Raw genomic sequence first — 24,384 nt, forward strand, 5'->3', positions numbered from 1 at the left:
AAAGTTTGATCTTTGTTATACAGGGCTACACAACCCAAAAGAGAGGTGCGTTGCAGCTAGCAGGGTGCAATGACAACGGCTACCAGGAGGGGGCAACAGAGGCCTATAAAAGATTTTCAGAAGTTCTTTATATATTTTGGATATTAAACCTTTGTCAGATGAAGGGTTGGTGAAGATCTTTTCTCATTCTGTAGGCTGTCGCTTTGTTCTCTTGACAGTGTCTCCTGCCTTACAGAAGCTTCTGGTGCCCCTTTTCTGACCATGTCCCCCAGATGGGGAGACCTGGTGGCACTCAGAGGAAGGATAGCTAGTTACCAAGAAGAGACTTGATATTCTGAGAGCATATATAGGGGGAGGAGGTCTCCCTCGGTCACGGACATAGGGGAGGGAGAAGGGGAGAAATGGGAGGGAGGGAAGAATGGGAGGAAACGGGAAGGGCTAACAATCGAGATGTAATATGAATAAATTAATAAAAAAAAAGATGAAAAAAAAAAAAAAAGATTTTCAGAAGGCCTAGCAAGGAATTAATTCCACATTGCCCCCTCCAGGTTTCCTGTTACTGTTTGTATGCATGGGCATATTTGCTTTATTTGTTTATTTTTATAAATTAGATTCTATTTAAGGTTGCTGACAAAGAGTGTGCTAGCCTGGCCTGGTGCTGTGCCCAACTCTCCTCCTGTGCCCAAGCAGGCTATGGCTGTGTGCAGCGGCACAAACAGAACACAACATCCCTTTCTGCAGAGACGCCCGTTTTGTTTGTTTGTTTGTTTTGTTTTGTTTTGTTTCCTAAGGATAACTTTTGAGTGATAGAAGTGCATCTTGTACAGGGTTGGACATGACCAGCTTCTGCCAGCTCTGGCCTGATCCTTACAGGACCAGACTTCTAAGTCTGCAGATATCGTGTGCCCCTGGCCTTGCCCACCTTCCCTGCAGCACCTCTGGTAAGTAGCCCTCAGCTACTCTGCCCTCTCTCTTCCAACTCACTGTCAAATCTAAGTAAGAGCCAGATGAGTGTGGATGAGATGGTTCCTCAGCAAAGGCCACGCCCTCTAAGGCCAGGACACTGAAAGCCCCTGCATTAGTCACTTTCCACATGGCTATGCCAAAGTCCTGAGAAGAACAGTTTAAGGAGGGAAGGGCTTTTGGTCTACAGTTGATGAAAATAGCCATCATGGCTTATGTTGACACAATCTTATGAAAGTACCTCTTACACTCTGAGAGACTAGAACTTTTGCTAGCCCTCACAGGCAGAATTAGCAACACACCACGAGGTCACTTCAGACTTCTGCCCTACTGTGTACTCAAACTTTTTTTTTTTTAACCTGGAGAGATGGCTCAGAGGTTAAGAGCGCTTCTGCTGGCTGCTCTTTCAGAGGTCCTGAGTTCAATTCCCAGCAACCACATGGTGGCTCATAACATCTACAATGAGACCTTGTGCCCTCTTCTGGTGTGAACGTTTATATGCAGGCAAAACACTGTATACATAATAAATAAAGGAGGGGGGAGAGAGGAGAGAGAGAGAGAGAGAGAGAGAGAGAGAGAGAGAGAGAGAGAGAGAGAGAGAGAGAGAGAGAGAGAGCGCGAGAGAGCTCAGTGTACCTATTAACTTTACTTGCTTGGATTTTCCATGGAGTCAGCTTTTCCAACCTATTCTAGTGCAAAGCTGTATTCTTAAGTTATGTATTCCATGCCCCTGACCCAGACAATGCGTGTGTATCATTTGTTGAAGGCAGTAAACACAGTGGTTGAAAGCAACGCCCTAAAATCTAGCATAAGAGTTGAAATCCATCATTTGTGGATATTGGCTAATGAAGAGCGATGTCGGTTGTTTGGGCCAGTGGGAGTCAGTGGCTTGATCCCCCCATAAAACTCAGTTAAAACCTTTCACAAATCATCCCACTCCTTCCCCATGTGATACTTTCTGTGTCAATAAAGACAGAGGGGAGCCCTTCGTGAGGCACATTCACACAGGACAGACAGCCTTCCAGCAGGCACAGATTCTGACTCAGGCACCAGGCATACAGAGGATGGGAGGCACGGAGAGCGTGGACCAACTCTGGACTTGGTTTTGATTAGATGACTCCAAGGGGTGGTGCTCTCCTTTCTTCCTTTGATGTGATGCTGGTGTTGGTTTCTCAGAGTTAGTCACTGATGCGTGTAATCTGTGCAGTGGTGGGGAAGGCAGGGGCAAGAGGCACCTGGCCACATGGGTCTGATCCACAACCAGAGAGCAGAGAGAGAGAGGAATACTGTGTTCCACTGGCTTCCTGCTCCCCTACTCACTCACCTTGTAATTCGGTCTATGTCCCAAGTCCATGATATGGTTCCACCTGCATTCAAGGTGAGCCTTACCTTTCTGGTTAAACCTCTCTGAGGACATCCTCATAGACAAGCCTAGATGTCTGCCTAATTCATACCCTAGGTACTTTTTTTTATTTGTCTCTTTGTTTGAGACAGGGTTTCTCTGTGTAGCCCTGGCTGTCCTGGAATTTGCTTTGTAGACCAGGCTGGCCTCGACCTCACAGAGTCCTGCCTGCCTCTGCCTCCCAAGTGCTGGGATTAAAGGTATGCGTGTGCCACCATGCCCAGCCAAGGTGCTTCTTAATACAACCAAGCTGGCAGTTGAAATAAATTAACAATTATAAGCCTATCTATTGTCAACTTGACACCCAAACACATCATTTTGCCTGTCTACAAAACCAGTGTCATGTGGACACTGCTAAGTTCCCATGTTAGCCCGAGGTGTAGCTAGGTCCCCTTTTGCCATATCTGTGGTGGCCTATGTATTAGCTGAATCTGGCTTCCCTAGACAGTTGTTTTTGAGAAGAGAGTACTTTCCGTGTCTTTTTCATTCTCCCTTTAAATGAATTTGCAATTCCCAAGGCATCTTTCCTGTGACCTCAGTATAGATTTCTCTCCAATGGCACCATCTCATTAAGAACACAGCCACTTTGCTTGGACCACTCTTACCTGCTGCCTGGAACCTGGTGCCTCTCCTTTCCTTGCCAAACCATATGCTTTTTCTTCTCTTTTCTTACCTTATCACTACTTCTCACTGTAGATCTGACTAGGAATGGTGACCAGCAATTATGCCACAGCTTGGCTGTTGTGCTACCATGGATTTTTCATTACTTTTGAATTTACCCGTACTAAAATAATCAGGACACAGTGAACAAAGCAGCCAGATTCCCTGATAAAATATAACAGGAGGGCCGGAGAGATGGCTCAGAGAATAAGGGCACTATCTGCTCTTCCAGAGGTCCTGAGTTCAGTTCCCAGCAACCATATAGTGGCTCACAACCATCTATAATGAGATCTGATGCCCTCTTCTGGCGTGCAAGTGTACACTGTATACATAATAAATAAAAATAAGACAAACACTTTAAAAAAAAATATATATATATAACAGGAGTGTAGCCTACTCCCCAACAGAGCTCTCGTTCCCCCCTAACCCTCACGAGCTGGTACTTCTCAGCGTACTATTCTTCCACACTCTCCCCACAATAGTCCATTAAGTTCTGCGTATGGTATTTATGGAATGTTTCAATCCTACATCCACAAACTCTTCCACATTCCTCCTACAAACTAGTCCTAAAGGCCCATGAGCCACACAATCAGTTTGTCACAGGAACTGTGCTCCCTCCTAAGTCCTAATGCCATGTCCCTGTCCCTTCATGTGCAGGAGGGTCTGGACATGTGAGGCTGGAATTACAGACACTGCAGGTCATGGGGCTCTGCTGACTCTCTGGCTCTCAGCAGTTGTATGAATACAGCCTTGGAGCTGCTACTGTGAGCAAGACACAAGCTTGGCCTTGTCCTCATAGGGGTCTGGCCAACCAAATGGCAGATATCACATACCCCCTACATCATGCCAATACAAGCTGGCATTGGCACCACACCAGGAGTGCATCAAAGGGCTCAGAAGGCAAGGCTGGTAGACATGGCCCACAACAGGGGACATGGGCATGGGGAAGAACTCTGTGGATTTGAGGACCACTGACCTAGCTGGTCAATGGGCAATGGAAGCACCTTCAAACATCTGAGTCATGGCACTATCTTTCAGGCAATTGGCCTCAGGAAAGAAGCCAAAAAGAAGAGCCCACAGAAGACATTCTTGGTTGTATGCCCATTTGTCCCAACACCACTGTTTACAATAGCCTCATATTCAGGAAGAAGAAAAGACTAAGGTTTTCTGATCACAGGACAACATGGTGGAACATTGTAGAAACTATGGAGGAGGACGGAAGTGTTCTGGTGCTTGACTGGTGTTGTGGGTTGACTAAAAAAATGTTCCTCGTGTGCTTGGACACTGGTTGCTAGCTGGTGGCATTGCTTTTGGAGGTTGGACTTTAGGATATGGCACCTTGCTAAAGGAAGCAAGTGACTGAGGTCAGGCAGTGAGGTTTTGTTCCCTGGCCATACTTCCTTCCTGTTCCTTGTTTCCTGTCCTGATGAACAAAATATGCAGCGAGGAACCCCAGCTGCACACTTCACCTGCCTCCTAGCAGCCTTCTGCCATGCCTTTCTTCCCTCCACAATGGACTGTACCCTGAAACCATGAGACAAATTACACCTTGTCTCCCCAAGACTGCTTCTAGCCAGTCTATAGCAATGAGAAAAGCAACAGAGACACCTGGTGACAGGGAATCTCCAGCAGTTGTTATGCAAGACCTGATGGAGAGACGATGGCCTGTCCAGGGGCCTGTCCTCCAGTGACATTATACGTCAGGGTCACGCATCTTGCTTTCTCCAAAATCACTTTGGCAAAGCTATCTGCACCAGGATTGGAACATGGTTGATCTGAGAACCACATATGTCCCCTAAAGTCATATGCTGAAATCCAGTTCCCTGGTGGTCTGTGTGTGTGCGAGTGCTGAGTGCGTGCGTGCGTGCGTGCGTGCGTGCGTGCGTGCGTGTATGTGTGTGTGTGATGGCATTAGTAGAAGGGCTGTTGGAAGATGAAGGCAGTACAGTGTAGGGTTGGAGTCTCAGGATGGAATTCTGCCCCATAAAGGAATCTAAAGGAGCATCTTGCCTCTTCTGCCACGTGAAGTGGCCATCTGTGAACTAGGCAGAGACATTCACTAGACACCAGCTGAACCTGCATACCCAGTTTCTATACCATGAACAATGCGTACCATTTCATAGGCCTCCCCGGTTGCGGTATTTTATGTTAGTGACCTCAACTAAGAGGACCGTCAGCTCTTAGCTATACCACACACAGACAGCCATTACATAGACTTCCTGATTGGGGCCTATGTGGCTTCTGAGTCATCATTGACACAGAGCCTCATGGGCCCTGCTCACTGTGCCATTCTAGAGCACTCAGCTAGCAGCAGATGGAGGGACTGTGGCAGTCAGATTCCTGACAACCGTCCCTTGCTCAGTGGGGCTGTGCCTTTGGCCCGTGAGTGAGCATGGGATCACACTCTTCGCTCTGCTTATCTGGGGATGTTACTGTAGGCCTCTGGGACACCATTGTGGAGGTCACTTACGGTTCAAATGACTTCAGGTGCTTGAGGCCCATCTGTGTGGCATTCTGAGAGCACGTCATTGTGGCCTCGTGGTCGTGAGCCATGTAGATGAAGTGGGTGAGGCGTGTCAGGGTCTGCAGCTCCATCAGAGGTTCGGACCAGTTGCACTCAGAAGCCATTTTCATCACCTTCCCAGCATGTGGAGCAGGAGAAAGGACATCGTATTAGTGGCAATGACTGTTGAGTAGTCTGTGGCCCTCAACAATGACCATGCTGCCCATCAGGTGAGTTCCATCAACCCTGTGATAGCTGCACATGGCTTAGCATACACATGGACATGGATTACTAAACATATGGAGCTCTATGCAGGCCACCAACCAGTAAAGCCTAGCTGCAATGTAAAATTTGCCACTGCTCTCAGTCTCTCCAGCCTCATGACTTTCCTGTCACCCAAGGCCACCTCTCTAGGCCAAGGACAAGGCATGTCTGTCCTCCCATATACCTCTGCCTGTGCTGAGGTCTTGGGATGAAGCAGGGCACAGAAGAATCAGAGAATCCTCTTCTTCACACTGGTGTAACGGACCGTTTCATACAAAAACCAGATGTGTGCGCATTGTGAGAGAAGACAGCTGTCGGTCAGGAGAGGCAAAGGGGGCTGTGGTGTGGTGGTAGATGTGGGTTTGAGTTCTGACTACCTCAGACAGGATCCTAGGCCGCAGCTTCCTCATCTGACCTGCATAAGGGCTGTTGACTTACCTCCTGGGATGCCTGGGGTAACCCACCTGGCCTAGGGGGGGCACAGTGAACTCCATGAGGCCCAACCCATTGCATGAGTACATCTCAAGAGCAACAAGGACTCTGGTCACGGAACTGATGTCCTCATTGGTACTCTGGAGAAATAGAAGGGCTAGAGTGTCCAGCTGCCCAGGGAACAGGGGAAGAAAGCTGTGGAGACCTGGACCATTATCGGAGATAATAACCCTGCACAGCATTAGTCTTCAAGGAATGACCAGACCACAGTATTTGGAATGTTGACTTCATAGGCTGCTTCGTGGTAAAATTAACTTCCACACTGTTCTCTTAAGCAGCAAGGTCTGAAGTCTGTACACCCCTGAACCTTGAAGCCAATGTTGTCTGGGTGCTGGGGAGAGCTTTCTAGAAGGAGACGGCTGCTGAGCCCTGGCAGGGCTGTGTGCGATGTCTCATCAATACCCTCTGCCTTACTCAGCATCAATGTCCCTCCTGAACCATCCCCTCTCCTCCCCCTCCCCCACACTCCTCACAATGATTTACTTGCTGCAGGGTCAGGGACGTGGTGGAAATTCTTGTGTTCATACTGTTCCCTCCTTTTCCCCAGACCCCGATCCCATTATCCTTTGTGGGGATTTAGGGAAGCAGGAGGCTGATGTAAAAGAGTTGACTCAGCTGGGTGCGATAGCACACACCTTTAATCTCAGCACTCAGGAGGCAGAGGCAGGTGGATCTCTATGAGTTTGAGGCCAGCCTGGTCTACAAAGAGACAGTTCCAGGACAGCCAGGGCTACTACATAGGGGAAACCCTGTCTTGAAAAACCAAAACCAACCAACCAACCAAATAAACAAAAAGAAAAAGAGTTGGTTGTGTCAGTGAGCAGCAGTGAGAGTGGGCAGCAACCCCCAGTAGGCCCAGAGACTTTTTGCCTTGGCTCTCAAGAGTGGCAATTTTTGGTGATAGTAGACACTTACCTGTTCATCAGTGCCCAGCCGCTGCCCAATCTGCTGCTGCAGTAGCTGCTTGGCCTTCACCCAGGTGGAGATGAGGTACTGCCGTACGCTGGTGGGGACGGTGTCTTCTGGCACGTTGCCATTCGTGAGGTTCAGCGCAAACTCACAGACCTAAGAACAAGTTCATCTTCACCGTAAGGCAAACCTGAGAGGGGACCTTGAGCCATCCTCCCTTTGGCCTTCCCGCCCTGGGCTCTCTGGCCCAAGGCATCAAGTTATCCCACGGCCACACCCCTGGGCTGCAGGGTAGGGTACCTCCACGGCCGTTCTGATCTCAGACAAAGCAGATGACTCCAGTGGAGCATGAACCAAGTTGGGGCGCACATTCTTTTTTGACTTTTCAGTTGTCTGGGTGGGAATCCAGCTGATGATTAGGCCTCGAGCTAGGGCGTTACAGAGCATGACCAGCATGACCAAGTCCCTGGAGGGTAACACAAGAGCTGTGACAGCCCGAGGCAAGACAGGGCTTAGTCCCATGCCGAACCTCACAGCACCACAGCAGCTCCCTCTGCCTCCCAGTCAGGGTGAGGTGATTGATGGCTGTGTTTTAGAACATATGTGCTGCTGAGTGATAGTTCGCTTTCATTTCCTCCCCCTCCCTCCCTCCCTCCCTTTCTTTCCTTCTAGGCAGCTTTGTCACCATGTTGCCCTGGCTGGCCTGGAACTCGCTTTGTAGACCAGGCTGCCCTCAAACCTGACCCAACATAAGGCTTTTAGATTTCTAATTTCTGCTAGGGAAACACTAGTCGAGGTCAGCAACATACAGTCATGCAATCCCACCCTCTCCCTACCCACAAGCCCAAGGTGGGAAGACCACAGAGCTACTTCACACAGTACCTGGGCCTCAGCTGACCTCTCTGCAATGGCTTGGAGCAGTGCCAGCGGAGGGCAGTGAAGCAGGTATGAGTGCCCTGGGCTGTAGAGGCCATGTCGTCGGAGTGCAGGCCGAGCACCTCCTCCACACTCAGGCCTCACCTATGCCTGCCTACTAGTCTCGAAACCCATTGCCCTCACAGTGGCCATGCCTGACCCCACAGCTACAACTCCCAAGCATAAACTTGAGTGGGTGCTCACACCTACCCTTTGTAACTCGTGGCCTTGAGGGTGTTCAAGAGGTGACAGAGGGCATCCACCAGCTCTTTCTGCCTTCCGGCCAGGATGAGATGGCGGTTGTGGTTCAAAACGTAGACCACGGCGTTCTGCACGATCCAGGCCTCCCCTAGCTCCTGCCCGATTTCTGCAGCGCGCAGCCAGTTGTTCATGGCATATTGTGACAAGCTTTCTATCCAGGTTCTGAAACAACACAGCGTGCGACAATCAGCTCGACACCCAGCCCCCACCTTCCCCACCAACGCACAGCTGCAGAAGTGAATGTAGGCTCTCTTGGTCGCCCCCATTCCAGTTTGCGGGGCAGCTCAGTCTACCTGGATAGGCCAGGGATTCAGGCTCCAGGGGGACTGTCTTCATGCTGCTTCCTCCATAAGGCTGTCCCCAAATGTCTCCAATCACACCTGGACCTAGCTAGCCATCGCCATACCCTGTCTTTCCTTCTTATCCAGAGACTGGCAGCTACCTCCCACTGCTCCTCCCATGCTGTGAGCCTTCCAAGCTAATAGCTCCCTGGTTTGAGGAGAAGTGCTGGCTCAAGGCCTTTCCCAGGATGCCTTCTGTCACCCTGTATCTGCCTTCAACTCCTGGCTCCTAGGCACTCTGTAGTTGTGATGCCCCCACCCCCACCCCCAGTGCACATAGATTGCTGGGTGGTACCTAGAGCAGGGCAATGCAGCCACTCACCACAGTGTTCACAGTAGAAGCAACTCACTCTCTTTAGCCCATTAAGGACTAAGTGGGCATTTTAGCGGGTTGCCAAAGTCTCTGTGGCATGCTTCTTCTGTTTTGTTTTACAATTGTTTGATTGGTCCAAGCCACTGTTAGCCATGGCTGCCTACAAACATCCTGGGTGATAAATGTATATTTTGCTACAATTGGCCCTGGGCAAATGAGGCAGAGTCTTTAATGCTTTGTCTACAGCAGTTGTTCTCAACCTTCCTAAAGCTCTGGCCCTTTAATTAACACAGTCCCTGTTTTGTGGTGGCCTCCAACCATAAAATTATTTTGCTGTTACTTCTTCATAAGCAATTTTGCTACCATTATGAATTGTAATATAAATATCTGATATGTGACCCTAAAGGAGCCATGAGCTACAGGCTGAGAACCACTGGTCTACAAAGCGGCTGGGACTCCCACCCACCTGTACGTGATCCACTCTGGATTGCTATCTGGTGGTTCAGGCACATAGCCAGCTGGGTGTTGGCTCAAGTCCTCAGGAGCGATGACGCATTCGTTCAGCTCCACACCTTCCAAGCGCAGGAAGTGGACAGTGGCCTGTGAGGAAGTATACAGTTCTGGCAACTTCCTCCCTGAGTACAGGGGTTGTTTTTGGTCATGCTGTGTCTCTAGACTAATGGAGCAAACCAGTGTGTGCCTCAGCCTCTGCCTTGTGCCCACTGAGTAAAACCAAAGGAATCACTGTATGTAGCCATTGTGAGGGTGAGACAGATTGCTGAGGGTGCCTTTGGCAGGTCTGGAGATGGAGAACTCACAGCCCAGGGCTTTGGATGCAGCTGGGCCTCAGTGTCCCTGTCTGTAAGGGAGCAGGCTGATTGGAGCCAGAGACCAAGAGCCAGGCCAAGCCTCTGCTGGGTCCACAGAATCATACAGCAGAGATCACATCCCCTTTAAGAGCTTCCTAAGTCAACTCCAAGTTCAACCCCCAAATATGACCTCACATCTAGAACTCAGAAATTATTTCCCACAAAACATTTACACCAACCCACACCATGATGCATCTCAATTCACGTTTCTTGTGCAGTCTTCAAGAACTGATTTAATTTTCTCTCCCTAATGAGCACTTTTCTTTAGGGCGTGGGTACGTAGAGGGGGACCCTTATGACAAACCTCTCTGGTGTGTGAATGGCCATATCAACATTGGCAGCTACAATGGCCAAGACCTTCACAACACACCTCAGCACTGATGAACGACACCTCCGCGATCTTCCTCAGCAAGTCAGGGGACATCTGCTTATGCAGGACCACGTCAGGGGGACCCCACTCGTGCTGGGAGCCATCGGTGCCCTTTTTCTTCTTCACTGAGGGAATAGCAGCAGGAAAAGAGAAGCTCTTTTTGAGCAATCAAAAGCATAGCATTCCCTGCCCCACTCTTTGTGGGACAAGCCCTCCAAGAAAGACAGCATATACATACATACATACATACATACATACATACATACATACATACATGTCTATATCCTTCAGACCATTGACACTTCTGGTCAGCTGTAAGCACAACTGTCATTCAATGTTGCTGGGACTCCCAGGGGGTACTGAGGCCCTATCCCTTTTATAAAATGGCACCATGTACACATGGAACCTGTAAGGCCCTCCCTTGAGCTATAAATTACCTACAGTTGACTGTGACACCGACTGCAATGCATGTGCAGTGTGGACCACTGTTAAAGGACAAGGTGTAGAGGATAACAGCCAGGAAGCAAACCGTGTATGCTCAGCCTGGATGCTTGTTTTTCATGCAAATTATTTTCAAACCTTGACGGTTGACCCTATGGGTATGAAGCCCACAGATACAGAGGCCAGACCAAATATGTACTCAGAAACGTAGTTATCTGTGAAAAGGCTCTTCTAAAACACATGACGAGGAAGGACCCTTTCAAGAGAGGGTCACACTGGCTCTGTGTTGCACCCTTGGCTTGGGGTCCCTTGGGTAGGACCTACTGATTTAGAGGTGCTGTGGCTGCCACAGCCACCAGAGGCTTATGAGGTCCTGAAGCTCAGCTTATGTACATGCCAGCGGGGCACTTGATGGCGATGCACACCTCGTTTTAGCTTTGCTATCTTCTTTGACTTGACATTGTCATACAGGAGGCAGAAGCGGGTTGCTGCGCGACAGACGTCCCACACATCTTGCTCCCAGGCAACCTTGGCCAACTTGGCCCAAATCACAATTCTGTGCATCAAAATCCAGGTGGTGAAAAGGAAGCACAGGTGAAATTAGGAACTCCTGGAGGGTCCGGGCTAGGGGAAAGCCACCCTACAGCATCCAGGTCAAGTAGTGACTTGAGACATAGAAGTACAACGGGGTCAGGGTGTGAATGGGAAGATAGTCCTAGACAGCTGGGTGATGTGGGGGGGTGGTGGGTCATAAGCCAGGGGTCAGAGATGGAACAATTGATCAAAGCACAGAGGTCAGAGCTAGGTCTGTCCCCAAGGTCATGAGCAGCTCTCTAGCTGTCCTCACCCCACTGTCAATGGCACTTCTGGTCCTTTAACAATGAGAAACGCCCCCACATAATCCATCTCACTGCATGTGGTATGGATGGGTATCCCTGGATTGGGAACTCCTGCTGTGACCTTGGCCAGCACGCCCTAATAAATGGTCAGTGGTTCCATGGGAGAAAGCCAAAGCCTTAGCACCAGGGGCTGGCTGCACGTGGGACATCTATGGCTTGTCATCACTCACGAGGTCCCAGGCAGCCATGAACTTGGTGCCTAGAGGCGGATAGAGCCTCCTTGCTGGCATTTGCTTTTTGCCTGCCTTTGCCCCTCCTTCCTGGCTCACCTTTCTTTGTCGTGCTCGTTTCCCAGACGCCGCAGGTGCCCAGCAGCTTTGTCCACACTGAGCATGTGGTGTCGAGCTTTCGCACAGAGGTAGGTGAAGCGGCCTCTGATTTTCCCAGTGGAAACTGAAAGCAGAAAGCTGCCAAGCTGAAAAGGTGTGCCAGAGTTGGGCATACATAAACACTGCTCACCTAGGCAAACGGGCCCGTAGTCTGCAGATGAGGTTTGGCAGCTGAGCTCATTCTAGGGGTATAAAGAGGCCCCATCACCGGTGCATCTTTAGTGCTTTTGGACCAGTGACAACACTGAATTACTGTGGAGTGTGTGGAGGCTTCAGTTGTCAGAGGTAGTCTATGTCAGTATCCAGGCCTCTCATTTGTCCCCACATTCTATCCCTTCAAACAGTACGCACTATCCATTTCCAAGTCCAGCGGTCCTGTTGCTCTGTCAAGGTTCTAAATCCCTGCTCCTTTTCCAGATCTCAGATGAATACCTACCTAAAGCTTGGCTTCACAGTGTTAGCCATCTGCTCAGGGCAGAGGCAGGCACAGGAGACACCAGATAAGAAACTGGGGTTGGAGGAGGGGTGCAGTGCCTTTCAGGTGGCTTCCTGCCTCTTCTGTGCTTCCCTAAATAACACAGGTGTTCACTTGCTAAGGTATCCTCGCAACTTACCTTAGTAAGTCTCAGCATCTCCTACAGGTGCCAGCTTAGCACCATGTCATCTGGACAAAACGTAAACTCCTGGCCAGTTGTCTATGTTCATCTAATGAAATGAGCCAACCGAGTAGGACAGACCTACCTAATGTGATGTCAACAGACCTATGGCTGCTCAGGTGCATGAGGGTCAAAACAAAACCAGAGCAACACAAAGGCCAAAGCACATGGTGGAGTAAGACAGACACCCCCTGGGTCTGACGGACTGTTCCAGAGGTCTCAATCATCCTAGCACAGGGCCCTGACTCCATTCTCCCCTTCTTGTCCGTTGCCTTGGACCCACAACATGGGCTATAGCCAACTCAACTTCAGTCTGTCATCTCCAAGGTTCAAGTCCCTATAATATTTTTTTTTCTTTTTGGTCAGAGCTGTGCTGGAGAGAGCTCCAGAAGAGTGCCACCACCAGCCAAGACCTGCCTGCTTGCTGCTCCAGCCACAGTGGCACTGCCTATCTAGTCAGAGTTGTTGGCTTGTCCCCGAGAGCTGGACTCACTCAGCAGCCACAACTAGGGTATAGTACACAACTAGGGTATAGTACACAACTAGGGTATAGTACACTGGAAACAAAGTTAGTGTCCCAGATAAGTGAAATAGACTTAGCTTTGATCTAAAGAGCACCCCAGAACCACCATCTTGGTTCCTTGGGTGGTACTATAGGCAGAACTGTGTCCCCAGACAGGCTACTTCCAAGTCCTGTCCCTAGGTCTTCAGAATAAAGCCTTATTTTCAACCGATAGGGTCTTAATAAGTGATAAGGCTGAAGAGATCATTGTGAGGGATCCTATTCAGTCTGACTGAATCCTTGTACAAAGAGGACATTGAGGTAGATATAAAGGACAGCCGGTGAGGACAGGAGGCAAGGATATAAGCCAAGGAAGGTGGCATCAAGAGAGACCAGCCCATCACATCACCATGACATGTCCAAGGCCTGGCTGTGGCATTCTCCTACTAATAGCCACTTGTAGTTATGGCCCATCTCTCGTATTCCCATTGACTAATAAGGCCTGTCACAACAAGGCAGTGAGTTCAAGAGCAGCACTTACCTTTGGCCTCATTCTCACTGTCCAGGACAATCTGGAAGGTGTCAGGGGCAAGGGCTAGGCCTGCGTTCACCAGGAGTGCCCGCTTCTTCCGGGCACTGTCTTTCTGGGTGGCTTTCTTTGCCTACAGACAGTAAGATGTGTACAACATCTGGGGTATCTCCTCCCCTGGGACAGCTGAGACTCTGAAGGCATCCTATGGTCCCGCCCTTAGGGAACACAGCTTCCACAGGCCTTCTGGGTGCCAGACTGACCTTGGGTAGCTGAGCCTCTCTCTGCCCCAAGATTCCCTCCTCACTTTTTTTTTTTTATTCGAAGGATGGCCCCACAATGGGTTAGGTCTGCACCTGTTCAATGGCCATAGTAGCCTTGTCCTCAGGATGGTCGGGGGACTGGTACAGCATGGTGCACAATTGCAGCCGTCTGTAAGTTCTCTTATTCTTGTCCTTGTACAGACCCAGGCTGTCCAGGCGCATGGCCTTCTGCATATGCTCAATGGCAGGCTCCAGCCGGTCCTCATCCTGCTCAATATATGCCATCTCCATGTGGACTTGGCAGCGCATCGTGGTCATGAGGCTGGAGACAACAGCATGGCGCATGAGGAGTCTATGGTGGACTGCTAGTGAGCCTGTGGGGCCTGTGTCTATTCACCAGCAAGAGGCATGAAATGATGTGGCTGTCCAGAGCCCTGCTTTCTAGCCTCCTTTATATTTTGTCCTGACACCTCACAAAGGGAGAGAAAGATTGTAATGGTTACAGTGGAGACAAGGTCACTGAGCCTTTGGCCCAGAGAGAGAGAGAGAGAGAGAGAGAGAGAGAGAGAGAGAGAGAGAGAGAGAGAGAGAGAGATGCTCATGCAGTGCTTCCCACTGTGATGTGAGGACAAGGGTGGGCTCAGCCTTCCCACAGCCACCCTGCTGTCCACTGTGATGCACTTCTTTCTCCTGGAATATATGTGATGTCACTGTCTTTGCCTGTAGATACACTGGCCATTTGCTCAGGAGGCTTAGTCACATTACGGCTGGAGCTCAGGCAGGGTTTGGAGAAGCCCCTGCATCTGAGCAAAAGCTTTGTACAGTAGTGATAGAGGGACCACCTCAAGCACTGCCACAGGATACAGGGCTGACAAGCTACAGACCACTGGGTGGAGATGCTCCGGTGACCCATGGCTCACTGACTTTCTGCCAAGATAGACAACTAAAAGTGATAGTAACATTCTCACAAGCCCAGGCAGAGCAGGAACCTGGTGCACCATGGTGCATCCTGCAGATTGAGTAAGAGGGGCCCGTGCGAAATTTGCCGGGAGCAGAAAGCAGGGGTTGTTTCTGTAGGATGCAGAAATGACGATGACAACCGTCAGATGTAAAACCAGGGTCCAGATAAATGGCCCAAGGCTGCAGTTACTCCTGCTTCCAACCATGAGGAAAGCCACACTGTCGTCCACAGCATCTGAAAAGCGAGGTAGTGAGGGCAGCTGCTTTTTAGGTACTGATGCCGGACAGCATGAAATCTGGGTCCCCTGGAAAGAAACTCACAAAGGAAGTAGCCGTGGGCTCCTGAGAGGCACAGTGTCCCCTGAGCTAAGCAGGTGGCAGGCAGAGCATGGGCTTGCTGAACGGCAGGGACCCCTGTGCCTCTGCTCCAGCAAAACCTGAAGCTCAGTCTGAAGAGAAGCCTGCGTCATGGCAGATTCTCTCTGGGATGGGTGCGGGGAAACACTTGCATCTCCAGAGATACACGAGAGCAGAGGGGGATCCGCCCATGTGACTTTAAGGCCACCAGCCAACATTGAACTGGCCACTAAAGCAAAAACAACGCTTCTTTTAAAACGGCAATCACGATGCATGCCTGTAATCATAGTGCTTGGGAAGCAGAGGCAGGAGGATCACGGCAAGTTTGAAACCAACGTGATTTCTATAATGAGTTCAAAGCTAGTCAGAGCTGTGTGGGAAAGACTAAGCTTTGTCACAGGTAGAAGCAGTTTTGGCGGGCTTTATCCTTGGGCACCCCATGAATACCTTGTGACAGACTGAGTGGAGCCATCCTGGGCCTGGAATTTAGGAAGCAGACCTGGGGACCCCACCTGGACTGTTGTTTTTTTTTAATTGACCCTCAACGGGAGAAGGAGACCGCACTTCCCACGTGACTCAGGCAGGCGGGGAGGAGAGAACAACAGGTTGTGACTGGGCTTGAGCGTACGTGGAGCAGCGAACAGGCTGGACCAGCACACAGGCCAGAGACACCTAAGGACCCGTCCTGTGGAACGGATACCAGAAGGTTCACTCTTTTTTCCCTTTAACCTTTTTTCCTTCTTGTGTAAGCTAGTTGGGTTATATAATAAAGTTTAATTGTTAGGAAACAGAGCCAACAGGGCTGCATTGTCTACAAGCTATGTAGGACCCCGTCTTAAACCAAAATGCAAAGACTCCATAGGACACCTCCTGGAATGCTGAATACAGAGTCATCAGTCACACTCCTGCCAGGGGACGGAAGAATATAACACAGGGTCAGGACACAGAGAGTCTGGCTGTTGGGTTTTGCAGATAAATCTTTCACTGTAGGTATTACAAAATATATGTCATGAGCTTGCTCACAATAAAGGAAAACAGCGGTAAGAAACACTAGACCTAAAAGCTGCGGCAAGAGAAAGGAAGAACATTCTAGCCAAGTATGGTGGCAGAGTGGGCAGCCAGAAAGACTGTGAGTCTGGAAACAAAAAAAGGCCTGATCAGAAGAACCAAGATAGAAAGGATTAAAAGACTTAGAAAGACACCTCACAAGTCACGGTATAAAACCAGCATGACCTTTGTATCAAACCCGCAGAGATACAAGATCCAAGCAGGCAGGTCACCACAACAGAGAGGCGTACGTCAACAGCACAGCAAAGACGCTTGCTCACAAAGGGAAACAAGAACATCTACTGTTGAATACGAGTTCAAACATGGAGGACAGTGTGGCTAAAGTTAAGGCATTGATAGCTAAGTGTTTGTGGGGATAGGGAATGACGGAGACCCTGCAGTATGGTGTGAGGAAACGGAAGTGCACTTGGGAGAAGGGATCCCTGGCTTATGACAATAGTCCATCTACCACATGTCCACAGCGACTACTGAGGATACATTTATAACTCTCCATCCAGGTAATCCCACCACCATGCACTGACAGGTGGGTAGAGTGACGGCTGTTTATGCTATGAGGATTCTTGATCTGGGTTGCCTGGGTGACTGGAAGGCATCAGTTGAACAAACGGGGAGTACCTATGCATCCCACAGGTGGTGCACACCGTGGGCCCTGTCTCTGTTGATTGTCCTAAAAATCTCTATCCTGCCTCCGAACCTGCCCCCCCCCCCCCCCCGCCAGGGAGCACCCTGAGGATGACAGAGGATACATGCTGCCTACCTATCAACCTTTTCCAGAATATCAGCGATGTTGGTCAGCGGCTTCCGGAGGTAACGCCTCAGGTTGCGCTGCAGCAGGGGCAGACAGATGTTCCACTGTGCAGTACACAGCACATGGATGGTGTTGGGGTCACCTAGACGGATGGCCCGCTGCAGTGTGATGTCCATTCTCTTTATGATGTTCAGCTGCTCCTGTAGGGGGCATGTTGAATGACTGCATGAGGGTCTTGAAGAGGGGGTGGGAAGCTCCTCGTGGCCACCACCTGGAAGAGCCAGTGATCCCTTCTATCATGTAGTGGGGTCTTTACGAGACGTTCAGACGAAAGGCTTAGACATGGCTGCCATTCGCTGTGTTTCTTGCACAAGCGGGGCAGAGTCAGTCTATTCCTTATTAGAGTTTACTGATCAGGGCTTGGCACCTTTCATTCACTACCTGAGAAGAGCCACCTCTGGTTTGTGTCATGGCTCCCTTTCCAGCAGAAAGGCTGGAGGCTGGAACTTCAGAACCTGTGCAACACACTCACCATGCCGCTGAGCCTTCCCCCAACCCCACACCTCTCCTGTTCTCATCCGTGGGCCCCATGGCCTCTGGCTTCCTGCACCCAGGGCCCTCAGTGTCATGTTGCACGTACAGTACCCCCAAAGCTGGTCTGACCCCAGTGATCCTCGGGTCCAAGGGAACTCTGACTCGGGCTTAAGGCCTTTTTTTTTTTTTTTTTTTTTTTCCTTTTACCTCAACGGCTCCTCGAAGGTACATTTTAATTTTACTTTCCAGTCTCAAAGCTTCTAATTCACACTCCAGACCTTCAATTTCTAGCAGCATGCCAGGATCCTGGAGACGCAGATGGAGTTTTGAACACAAAGACATTAATGACAGCCGTCATGCACATTTGTCAGCCTTAAAGACCCTTAAAATGCTTTGAATTCCCAGAAACAGAAACAGAAACCAGAAAATGGACAATCAGGGAACTGCACAAGTAGAAGAAAAATGTAACAAGTCTCAAAAGAAACAAAGGGAGAAAGACTTGGAAACCTTTTACCCTCAATGATTTTAAAGGACCTTGAATTTTCTTTCTCTCTCTCTCTCTCTTTTTTTTTTTCCTCTGTCTTTTTAAAATGTAGGCTGTCATAGCTACAACTCCCTTGGGACTCACTCTTTAGCTCAGGAGGGCCTTGAACTCATGTCTCCTGTCTCAGTTTCCTGAGTGTTGGGATTACAGAAGTAAGCCACCACACTTAGCCTAAGTAAAAACAAAACAAAACAAAACAAAAAAATAAAAACCCAATATTGTGTGCATGTCTGTGTGTGTGTGTGTGTGTGTGTGTGTGTAAATCAGTGGGCAGCTTGCAAGAGTCAGTTCTCTCCTTTCACAGTGTGGATTCTAGGGCTCACACTCAGATCATTAGGTTTGGTGGCAAGCACCTTTGCACACTGAGTCATCTCACTGGCCTCTGGTTTACATTCCTGTTTTTATTTTATTTTATTTTAATCAAACCCATCTCCTCTAACTCCTCTCCTATCTCCCCTACTTCCATTCCCTTCAAATTTCATGTGTTGCCTTTTTAAAAATTCTTCTCTCATGTGCTACATCCCAACTGCAGTTTCCCCCTCCCATCCTCCCTCCATTTTCTTTCAGAAGAGGGCAGGCCTCCTACTCCTAGGGCTATCAACCAAATATGACATATCAAGTTGCAGTTAAGACTAGGCATCTCCCCTCATACTAAGGCTGGACGAGGTAATCCACTATGAGGTAAAGGGTCTCAAAAGCAGTCCAAAGAGTCAGAGACAGCCCCTGCCCCCACTGTTAGGAATTCCATAAGAAGACCAAGCTACACAGCCATAAGCTTATATGCAGAGGGCCTAGGTCAGGCCCCTGCAGTCTCTCTGATTGTTGGTTCAGTCTCTGTGAACCCCTGTGAGCCCAGGTTAGTTGATTCTGTGGGTTTTCTTATGGTGTCCTTGGTCCCTCTGGTGCTTGCAATTCTTCCTCCCACTCTTCTGCAGGAGTCCCCAAGCTCCACCTAATGCTTGGCTGTGGGTCCCTGCATCTGCTCCCATCAGCGGCTGGATGAAGCTTCTCTGGTGACAATTAGGCTAGGCTCTAGTCTACGAGCACAGCAGAATAACATTAGGAATCATTTCGTTGGCTCTTTTTCCCCCCAGTCATGTTTAGTTCTCTCTGGTGTCTCTCTGGGCTATCCAGCCTCTGATTCCTGGCCCCCTCATGGCATGGGTTTCAAGCTGGACCAGTCATCGATTGGCCACTCCCACAATTTCTGCACCGCCATTAACCCAGCACATCTTGCAGGTAAGACATCTTGTAGGCCGAAGGCTTTGTGGTTGGGTTGGTATCCAAGTCTTTTAACTGAAAGCCGGTTCAGGATCTTTATCCCCATTACAAGAAATCTTAGCTAGTAGTCACCCTTACAAATTCCTGGGAGTTTCCATTGCCCCCGGAAATGCCTCCAATTCCACTTGTCTTCCAGTACTCTCTTCCTCCATCCTGCCCCAACCTGATACCTCCTGTTCCTACTCCCACTCGCCCACAGTTCAGCTGAGATATCTATTCTATTCTCCCTTCCCACTTGATCCCCTCCTTGTTACTTAGCCTCTCTGGGTCTGTGGATTGGATCCTGTACTTTCCGGCTAATATCCACTTAGAAGTGAGTACATACCATATGTGTCTTTCAGGGTCTGGGCTGCTTCGCCCAAGATGATCTTTTCTAGCTTCATCCATCTGCCTCAACATTTCATGATGTTATTTTTTTAACAGCTAAGTAATGCTCCAGTGTGTATATGTACCACACTGTCTTTATCCATTCCTTGGATGACATCTAAGTTGTTTCCAGTTTCTGGCTAGCGCAAATAAAGCTGATAGAAACCTAGTTGAGCAAGTGTCACTGTGGTAGGATGAGGTGTCCTTTGGGCATATGCCCAGGAGTAGTATAGCTGGCTTTTGAGGTAGATAGAGCCCCAGTTTTCTAACAAAACAAAACAAAAACAAAAAACAAACAAAAACAAACAAACAAAAAAAAAACCCCACCGTATCGAGTTCCAAAGTGGCTGTATAAGTTTGCATTCTCACCGACAGTAGAGGAGCGCTCTCCTTGTTCCACATCCTTACCATCATGAGCTGTCACTTGCAGTTTTGATCTCAACCACCCTCTATGTATCCCCAACCTCAACTGCTTTCCCCTCGCTCCCATTGGCTTGTCCAAGTGTCACCTGATGGTTAAGGTCCAGATGGAGTTTTATTTCCATTTAAAACATTCCTGTGTCGCCACCCCACAAGCACCCCTGAGTTCCCTTTGGCTGTGCAAATTACTTCCGCTTGCCTGCTCTAGCCCTGTGGCTTCTTTAGTGACAAACATCCTAAAGGCTACATAGGGTCACCCTCATAGGGAACTGGGACTGAGCAGACAGCAAGCACTCAATCAAGGCAGCAAGGAGAGGTGGCCAAGACAAGAAGCAGGTCACCCAGCACAGTGCCGCCGTCTACCCTCATCGGTGAGTGCAGCAGTGCTAGTGGGAAATCCCTTTCCACTCTGGATACATCTTGTGCTGCTTCGGGAGTTAAGAGGGAGACCACCCCAAAGCTTGCCCCTATCACTGTGTGTACTCCGGAACTTCCCCTTGGATGCCAACATTGTTACAGGCATTGAAAAAAAAAACCTACAGTGAAAGTCCCTTGGCAATCTGTGTCACTGAAGAGTCCCTAGTTGTTAAAGGATTGGTTTAGGCACAGAATTCTATGGTAGTTCTTTGTGAACTAAGAAAAATCAAGTATGATTTAAACGTCTGGGGTCAGGGGATCATGGGTTATATCACTGCAGCTATGAGTTTTACACAGCTCTTCCCTGAACTGGAGGAGCAGTGGTAGCAACCCAGATCTAGTGACAAAGGTGAAAGAAAAGACGTGGAGCAGATTAGCTGAAATTGCCAACACACTTTTGCAGGAGGCACAGGCTGAGGATGGAAGGCCTTTCCCATCAATACTTTTTTTTTCCGGTCCCTGGAGCCATAGTCCTGTGAGCTAATGCCCTGTATTACCACCCAGAGCTAACCTTAAGTCACTTACTTTAGTTTCAATTTTCTTCAGGTCTGACAGGCAGTCAGAGGTTATTACATCGTTTTTCAGTGTCACAGACAGGCGGGCCAATTCAAAAAGCAAAAGCATTCTGGAAGGAAAGAAACAAACGGGCCCTGGCTCAGCACGGGGCAACAGCTCACATGTTTGGTGGAGGCAATGCTGGTCTTGCTCGACTGTGACAGGGCCAGGAGCTAAGGGTAAAGTATGACACATCAAGCTACAGACCTGCTGTGCTGACCCTGCCCGCTAGCTATTGCAGGACCCAGAGCTCTCCACAGTGCTGCCTCTCTCTGATGCTACTGGACACACTGTCCCCACCCAGGTCTTCAGGTCACGGGCCCAGACGTCATGAAGGCATGGCAACACTGGGTCATCCCAAACTCCATGCACAGTTGCCCAGTGAGGCTCTGTGAACACAGTTTTGAAAAAGACCATGAGGGCAGAGACCCAGCACAGGTTCTTCCTCGCTGTGAGAGGTGTACGGGATGTCATCGGTACGTTCACCGTCTGAGTCTCATGGGTGACGCTAAACGTGTATTAAAGTTCAGGGACCTGAGATAGATGAACAAATTTGAAAGAGAATGAATTGATAAAGGAAAACGCCCAATTTTAAGATGTATGCTTAGGCTATGGTCCTTCTAGAGGCTGCCAGAGCTTCCTGGCGTCAATCCTGTGCCTTTGACATCCCATCACCCTCTCATCCTTCTGCATCCCTGCTCTCCTCCCACTGGACTCCAGCAGCATCCCCAGCAGTGACCATAAGTGTCTCCAGATCCTGGCAGCCATTCTGAGGAGACAGGTGCAGCCTCTCTCTTCTGCTGTAACGTTAGAGACACATCTGGACAGAGTCACGGGGACTGTGTGTGGTGGCACCATCTTATCTCCCCTTTCTTTGCTCCTTGGCTGCTCCAGGTGGGAGGCAGCTTTAAAAAGAGAGGATCTTTTTGTTGCCCACCCTTCTCTCCTCAGGCTCTGTGTGGCCTCAGGACTTCTGCCTCCCTGCTTCACCTGAGCTCTGGGGGCTGCCAGTCAAGGAGAAAAAACTTGGGAAAGAGTAAATAGCTGGTTCGGTTCCTGCAACCATTTTGGTCTTAAACAAATGTTAACCCCACCCTCTCCCTCCACCCTCCACTAGTCAGAATCCCAGACACAGAAGACCAAATAAAGATATTGTAATACGATCCTGTCATGCTAGGAAGCACTAAGACTCTCTAGGGAAAGGCTTCTCTTGTGGGGAAAGGTCCTATATCCATTAGAAGGCATTCGGGCTGATTATGCTGTGCAGTAATAGAGTGTGGACTGTGCGAAAGGCGGAAACAGTTCTGTGGTCCTTCTATACACAATGGGTTCTTGTGTGTGTGGGGGGGGGGGTTCCCTGTGTACTTCAACTAGAAGTTCACACAGAAGTGGAACTTTGGAGATTAGCTCCTCATCAACTCACTGTAGGGGATTCTGCCTGAGGTCTGAAGATAGAGGACACATCAGCCAGGAGGGCGAGTTCCCCTGCGCAGCCCCACATCCACTTCCAGGTTCCACTGAGTAGCTGAGTTCACACGTGTAAACACCTGGCCCAGGGTTGGTGGCGATGAGTGCTAGGGCTCAGATCTCAATACAGGAAAGCTCTTGTGGTCAACTGCACAATGGGTACGCATATCCTATTTTTAAAAGTCAAGTCCAAGAAAGGAATGGGGAACCACCAACAACAACAAAAACAGTGCTCACGCATGTGTGAGTAAATGCTTGGCTTTGTTATGATCAAGTAATGAAACTTCCACCTTACAGGCTCAGAGAAGTCATCAAGAGGGTAGGAAACAAGCTCCCTGTGTGCATGCCCCATGCAGCACCCCAGAACACTAGGAATCTCACCTCAGAGAGGAACGAGCGTGTCCTCATAAGGGATTCTCAGCATCCCCAACCCCCTGGTAGGATACCTTGCCATGGAGAGGACTGCTGGGGTCTGACTTCAGTTAAAGTAGCTTGGAGAATCTAATGACAGATGCAGCCTTCTCTCCAGGAACAAGCACACATGCACGCTCAAATGCGCAGGAGTGCTCATTCCTCTTAACTTTTAAAAAAAAAGATTATTTTTATTTATTATATATAGTGTTCTGCCTGCATATACACCTACAGGTCAGAAGAGGGCACCAGATCTCATTATAGATGGTTGTGAGCCACCATGTGGTTGCTGGGAATTGAACTCAGGACCTCTGGAAGAGCAGCCAGTGCTCTTAACCTCTGAGCCATCTCTCCAGCCCTCCTCTTAGCTCTTATTAACCTAACAGAAGATCTGGAAACTAGTGTGGGGGTGAGCCTACTGCACACAGAGACTTGATCCCTCCCCTCTGGCTCTTACTCAGGCTTTAGGGTCCTTGAGGGCCCAAGTGTGGCCCCCCTGCAAGCTCCTTTCCCTGAGTATGTGTCAAGCATTACTCATCCACCTTCTGTAAGCAGAGTCTACCCCAGCCCTGAGCTCCACAAAGTCCTGCCAATAAGTACCTGATTCTCTCCCTGGCTGTACCTGATAAGGCAGGCTCTCCCATGGAGACATCCCATGGTCCATAGGCTGTAAGGAACTAACTGTACTCCCAGCCATGTGATCTGGGAAGCTCTCTCCCCAGCTTAGCTGACAGAGAGACTCGAGGGAGGCAGTTAACATCTTACTAGTAGATGAATGGGAGTCCCACCTGAAGACACGACCATGTAGATGCAACTGTGGCATGTTTGAACCTTCAGTTTGTTGCCATTTGTCATACAGTCACAGACACTGGGCTTTCACAAGCAAGTACTATAGACTAAGCAGCATAAAACAACAGGCATGGTTGTTTCACAGTTCTTATGCCAGACCTCGAATTGAGGCGTTCCTCCAAGCTACATCCATTTGAAGACAGCAGAGGATTCTATCCCCGCTCCACCAGGTTGTGGCCAGTGATTGTTGGTAACTTCTGTTTCCATTGCTACATGGCTGTGTGTGTCTCTGTGCCTGTTCTGGGGGTTGGAGTCCACCTTTCTTCAGTACAACAAATCTGAACTTATCACTGCAAAGTCCCTACGTCCAATTCTCATTTGCAGACTGATGCAGACACCACTCCCATCAGCGGTACAACCTCTTGTATACAAAATTCTGCATACTACAGCCCAAGTCAATAGACCGATGACCACTGAGGAGGACAGCATGCGCTCTTTCTGGCGGTCTCTGGTAGTGATGGCTATCATATTGAGGGGCCCTGTGGCTAAAACAATTATCATGGGCAAGGGATCAACAGGTTTCACG

General features: G+C 49.3%; 1 protein-coding gene across 1 annotated transcript in view; it reads right to left on the bottom strand.

The window, feature by feature from the left end:
* Nucleotides 1-24,384, bottom strand: part of Cfap46 (cilia and flagella associated protein 46) — an 84,886-nt gene that overhangs the window by 54,056 nt on the left and 6,446 nt on the right. Inside the window, exons 9-22 of the mRNA XM_051145550.1 lie at nucleotides 21,102-21,201; nucleotides 17,756-17,854; nucleotides 17,024-17,214; nucleotides 13,975-14,203; nucleotides 13,631-13,751; nucleotides 11,872-11,995; nucleotides 11,129-11,259; nucleotides 10,263-10,387; nucleotides 9,490-9,623; nucleotides 8,319-8,531; nucleotides 7,494-7,659; nucleotides 7,200-7,349; nucleotides 6,257-6,364; nucleotides 5,496-5,662 (exon numbers count right to left, since the gene is read on the bottom strand). Of these exons, the coding sequence (XP_051001507.1) occupies nucleotides 5,496-5,662; nucleotides 6,257-6,364; nucleotides 7,200-7,349; nucleotides 7,494-7,659; nucleotides 8,319-8,531; nucleotides 9,490-9,623; nucleotides 10,263-10,387; nucleotides 11,129-11,259; nucleotides 11,872-11,995; nucleotides 13,631-13,751; nucleotides 13,975-14,203; nucleotides 17,024-17,214; nucleotides 17,756-17,854; nucleotides 21,102-21,201 (2,058 nt within the window). The remainder of the gene's footprint in view (nucleotides 1-5,495; nucleotides 5,663-6,256; nucleotides 6,365-7,199; nucleotides 7,350-7,493; nucleotides 7,660-8,318; nucleotides 8,532-9,489; nucleotides 9,624-10,262; nucleotides 10,388-11,128; nucleotides 11,260-11,871; nucleotides 11,996-13,630; nucleotides 13,752-13,974; nucleotides 14,204-17,023; nucleotides 17,215-17,755; nucleotides 17,855-21,101; nucleotides 21,202-24,384) is intronic.

This window comes from Acomys russatus, chromosome 5 (genome assembly GCF_903995435.1).
Source record: "Acomys russatus chromosome 5, mAcoRus1.1, whole genome shotgun sequence".
Lineage (NCBI taxonomy): Eukaryota > Metazoa > Chordata > Mammalia > Rodentia > Muridae > Acomys > Acomys russatus.